We start from the raw sequence: 5,483 nt of genomic DNA on the forward strand, positions 1-5,483 counted from the left end.
AAATTAATCAAGGCCTACAAGGCTACAAAGACTGTCACTCTAATTCCTAACTCTCATATTGAAGTTGAGCTTCAGGGGATTTCTACTGTACTACTATTATTTTCAGTCACTGGAATATGTTCATTGCTGTATACAATGGAATATGTTCACTGCTGCTGTCCAATGGCCTTCTTTTTAACTCCCTTGAAGATTGACTTGTTCCTGTTTAGACACACCCTCCATGACACAATTCTTACCTTTGAACCTATTCCTGTAAATTTGAAGGCAAATATCAACAAAATTGGTAACTGATACCTGACTAAGGGTTGAACTGAATCTCAGTCTAAGGATTAAGCTCCAGACTTCCCTAACGAAGTGGCCAGTGATCAACAAATGGGGGGATTACTTAGTTCTCTTAGAAATTATTAATTAACCAATTTAAGCTAACAAGGAAGATCCTTCCAAGTGTTCACTCTATTCCATCTATATTCCTCAGACATGCCAATGAAAACACTGATTCATTCTTTGAAAGCTGCTCCCTTCACTATATCTCTGCTTTTGAACCAATCTGCTAAGGAAGTGATTTCTGGTAATTTCTAACATGGAATGTGGCCCATAACCAATGGGGTCCAAAGATTTCTCGTCTCCCCATCCCCAATAGACAAGATTTCGGAGATAACAAAGTAGCAAGTGATCAACAAACGGGGGAGAGTTTTATTTGTTTTCTAGCAGCGCACACACATAGAAGGCCCTTGGAAACCTCTTCTTTACTGTTTTCTGCAGTAATAATTTTCCCTTCAAGGACAAATGGAAAATTTAACTTTTGTAGGTGCTAATGATTTCCAGACTTAGGCCCATTTAGCTAAAGGATAACTGTAAGGGTTTCTATGTTTCTGCGTCCAGTATTTATATCCCTCAATGACAAAAAATACAGCTTCTTACCCCTTCTTAGATCAGTGTTTTTTTATTCTCTCTAATATACACCTTTCTTTTGCTTAGTTCCCTCATAAATGATAAATAAGCAAGCTGATAAGGACAATCCGGCCAACTGTACATTCTATTTCATCTTTGTTCCTCAAACTTGCCAATGAAAATACTGCATACATTCTTTGAAATCCCTTTTAAACGGATCTGCTAAGAGAAGAATTTATGGTATTCTCTATAATGGAATGTGGCCGATAACCATTGGGGTCCAGAAATTTCTTAGCTGCCAACAATTCCATTAAGAGGCAAATGTTTCTTGTCATCGATCCACCTTCTGAGAAAGATAGACAAACCACTTCCCATCTTACTGATATTACACATTTTGGTGCTAGTTTTTCCTCCTTTCCAGAGGAAATATCTCATCACCTTTTCCTAGATGCCTCAGACTTACTTTGGAATCAATAAATCCTAGCTTGGAAAAGGCAATACATCTTCAACTCTTATATTTAAAACATATTTTGTTTGAATCAACTGGAATGATAGTTCCAAAGAGCAATCACAGTTCAACTTAAATGTGAGAATGAGTAACCAAGTACGTTCGAACATTGCTTAAATGCTTCATTAATAAACAATTGGATGTGGCACCTTGTTTTTTCAATACAAGTAATTCCTGAAAAATAACTTAATAGAAGATCAAAGATTACATTACAGTAAAAGTACAAAGATCTGTTTGTCTTAGAAAATTCATCAAAGAGAGCAGGCCTTCAGTTGCTGTCCCTCCAATAGTTTGCCATATCTATTCCTAAAACATGTAAACCAAAAATAAGTTCAACATGGCAAATCCATTGATAGATAGAGGAAGCTTCAGAGAACCCACTCTCCAGAACATTTACAACCTGGAGGACAAACCTTACCATGTCAAGTCTACTTTCTCAAGTAATGGGGAGTGGATCTCTACTTTAAGTTTAAACCATTTTGCTGTGATGAGATAGATCGTACAAAATGAACTAAATAGCAAATTAGCTACTTATGACCATTCCCACCATGAATCATCCATGGAAAATACATAATTACAAGATGTTGTTGGTGCCTCTGGGAAAAGTCCACACTCCATTTTCAGATTATGACAGTCCTGAGGAAATTGAAGCTTTTCACTCATGCCTTGTTCTTCATCAACATGAGAAAAGTCAGACTGATCTGTTTCAATGTGTGAAACACGGGTTGAGGTGATATAGCCTACAATCGAAGAATGTCCACTATCAATGTGATGAGGGCTTTCCTCATCTAAGACATCACTTCCATCTGTTCCCGAGCTAAGAGGGTCTTCAATGCTATAGCCCAATAGTACAACCGAAGAATGCCTACTATCAATGTGATGAGGGCTTTCCTCATCTACGACAGCACTTCCATCTGTTCCCGAGCTATGATGATCTTCAATGCTATAGCCCACTAGTTGCTGATCAAAAGAAGCAGTCATGCCTTCGGAAACAATCCCAGATTTCTCCAAGCTCTCAAACTGGGAATCGGATTGGATGAATGCTTTTTTACAAGTTGTCTCCAAATCATTTGTTTGGATTTCCAAACCTTTCTCTTTGGCATGTAGTTTGTCTGTCAGGCAAATGACCTGCACAACATAACCAACTCTTGAGATATGTCACAAGTTTTCGATTTATGCATATGAATAGTATACTAGGAACAATGCTCCCAAGATGAGAATTTGGAATCATATGAATATTGCAGGCTTGATAGCTAGATTAGAGCTTCAATGAAACCAAATTGATGAACACCTGTAAGAGGACAGCCTTTTGCCCTCCACAGAAGTGCTACAATATAATTGCACCGATATAAGAAACAGAGTTAATTGTTGGGGTTTTCAAAGAATGCCAATGTGCACTTTAGAATATTGAAGTTATGCCTGGTTTTTTCCCCAATGAAAACCTTGTGGGGAAACCCCGGGCACTTCCCCAAATTTACCAGAGGGTATTCATTGTAAATCTGTTGACACTGATTACAGCCCCTGACATAGTAGAGATATTGAGTGATGCATGCAAGAAAGGAAGCCAGCCCAGCAGATTACCCGAGACCTTTTGTATGAATGTTAAAGTACTCAACCTCTCGAGCTAGCCCACAGGGCTAAAATTTTGAGTGTTGCTGGATATAAATAAATTTAAATATCCTTTCTAATCCTAAAGTACCTCCTGGTGTATATTAAGAATACTGCATTTTAGTTGAATTTTCATTTAAAGAACTTTTGACAGCATGCTACATAAAAGCTACCTAGGTAATATCTTGAGAATGGTAACCCTCTACTGAAGACTTTATTTACAAGAAAAAATATTAGCAGTAAAATTGTTTAAATGTTCACGGGCTCTGCTTCAAACTTAATATGTTTATAAGCTAGAAAACCATCCCTTCAACCAAAAAGGATCATCAGTGATTATGTCTCAATGGGGCAGAGGTAACTAAATTCCTATATTCATGAAATAAAAAATTTCAGATTAAGTAATCATTGAGGCTCAATTGATGAGGTGCTATCGATGCATTGTGGTGACTTAATCTACATAAATGGCATGTGAATTGTAATTTTCATTGAACGGAATCATCTTCTCCTTTCAAACAAAACCATTCGAAGTCAATACAGGTAGATGCTAAAGTATCAGCCTCTTTAATCAAAAATCAATTTCAAGCAAGTGAAGTTTATGATCCTAACCATGCCTAATGCCTAGTTATAGGAATCCCATAGGTTTATGTATATTACTTTTTTCCAACATAGCCTCGCTTATTGTGACTAGGTCTGAATATATGCTAACACTTCTTTTTTATCTGAAAAGAACCAGCTTTTGTTAAGAAACAACTCGTGAAATCAACTTTCCAAAAAGGAAAAGAAAAAGCATGGCAGCAACTCACCTCAGATCTCAATTTATCTTTTTCTTTGAGTAGATTATCATAATCCACCCTGAGAGTATCATAGCTTGATTTCAGAATGTCATATTCCCTCTCCAATTGCTTGGTCTTCCACCTGGCACGCCGATTCTGGAACCAGACTGCAACCTGCCTAGGCTGCAATCCCAAATCTCTAGCTAACTGAGTTTTGCGCTCCGGCTCAAGCTTGTTGTCCAACTCAAAGCTCTTTTCCAGAAAGCGAACTTGCTCTACCGAAAGTCTTCTTTTCTTTCCTGGCTGATGAACGCACTCGTCCAGCAAGTCCTCATCCCCTGCTTCGTCTGCATCAACTGTATTGTAGAATGGCCTCTTTGACACATTCTTCATCACTCCATCCAAACTTGAATTAGCTGTGTCATCAAAACCACAACATTATCTACAGGAATATCACATACAAAGGAAAGTTATGATGAATTCCCAACAATAATCCAGTGATTTGCAACTAGGACCTGGACCATTCATATAAAACTTATAGCTACGGAACTTTTTAATAGATCTGAATGGCAGAAATTTCTTTATCAACATGGACTCATATACACCACTGATAAGGTCCTCAGTCAATCTGATAATGACTATCATGCATTCTACAGTCTTATTTAATGAAAATTAGCCCTTCAAAATATTTCCATTTAAGATTATTTCAACAAACACTTAGTGGTATGGTATGGGATGTTATGGATACAGATGGTGTTGGTGCAAAAATTCTATGTGGGTGTTTTAGCAAAACTATAAATGGGAAGGTGTGAATGAAGTGAATGGTTACCTTCGAAGGATGGAGTTTCATTCACCATGACGATCAAATTTCGATTGGAAGCATTGAACATAATCCCATTGGACGCCATTTTTATTTAATACAGACAACTACCCCTCGCTTCCTAAAGTTCTTCTGATAATAGCTCTACTAGAGAAAGTGCTTGTGACGAAAGAAGCTTGTGCTCCACAGAGTAGGCATACGGGATCCCAGTGAGCAAGCCATAATACCCATGTTTACAGACTCTCAGCTATACGCTTCAAGAGTCTACCAACACTAAATTTCCTCAGCAAACACACAAACGCAAATCTTTTTCACGATGGCAGCAACAGAAAAACCAGAAGTATCATCCGATTACGGAAATATGGAGAGAATGGCTGTGTATATTATTGTGAGAATTTACTTAGGCAGAGACGGGAGAATTCAAAACGAAGAAGAGATGCAAAGCATATTGAGGTATGGCTCTGCAGAGAGAAGAACATTTCTTCCTTCGTCCAGGGGCCAGGGGTGCGAGTGGTTTTGAAGGGCTCGCCCCCCTGCCGGCCGGGATTCTAACTCCACCGGCGGGAGTTTCCTTGCCAGATTCCAATTGCCAGCGCATGAATAAATTATGAATGGATGACCCCTCACACATCATCCATCTCTGTGATGTCGGGCATGGCTCATGCATCTATCATATGCTTGGTTTGAAGAAATCAAATTGGGCAAAAATGATGTACAATTCCGATTGGTGGAATCGGTTGATTTCAACTTTAGATTTTATTTTTAAACATGAGACCATGGTTTGGCCACCTCCTTCCTTCCCCAGTATGGGAATAAAATTAGAATTAGAATTTTATTGGGAGTTTCAACTACCATACAACTCCACTCCCATAGGTCATGGAAG

At 38.4% G+C, this 5,483-nt stretch overlaps 1 protein-coding gene across 1 annotated transcript; it reads right to left on the reverse strand.

Moving 5' to 3' along the window:
• Positions 1-1,570: 1,570 nt before the first annotated feature.
• LOC149141427 (homeobox-leucine zipper protein HOX16-like) lies at positions 1,571-5,171 on the reverse strand. Its single transcript, XM_089452252.1, has 3 exons — positions 4,610-5,171; positions 3,811-4,196; positions 1,571-2,527 (listed from the first exon to the last, which is right to left on the reverse strand). The coding sequence occupies exons 1-3, from the start codon at positions 4,686-4,688 to the stop codon at positions 1,931-1,933; spliced, it is 1,062 nt and encodes a 353-aa protein (XP_089308378.1). The 5' UTR covers positions 4,689-5,171; the 3' UTR covers positions 1,571-1,930.
• Positions 5,172-5,483: the final 312 nt, after the last annotated feature.

The sequence above is a fragment of the Pinus tabuliformis genome, chromosome X, assembly GCF_031772625.1.
Source record: "Pinus tabuliformis cultivar Carrire ecotype Pingquan chromosome X, CPIR1, whole genome shotgun sequence".
Taxonomy (NCBI): domain Eukaryota; kingdom Viridiplantae; phylum Streptophyta; class Pinopsida; order Pinales; family Pinaceae; genus Pinus; species Pinus tabuliformis.

Coding starts and splice junctions, on each gene's coding strand:
- LOC149141427 (XM_089452252.1), bottom strand. CDS start 4,688: ATGGCGTCCAATGGGATTATGTTCAATGCTTCCAATCGAAATTTGATC. Junction 4,197..4,609: donor TGAAACTCCATCCTTCGAAG/GTAACCATTCAC, acceptor TTGATGACACAG/CTAATTCAAGTTTGGATGGA. Junction 2,528..3,810: donor AAGATAAATTGAGATCTGAG/GTGAGTTGCTGC, acceptor TATGTTGTGCAG/GTCATTTGCCTGACAGACAA.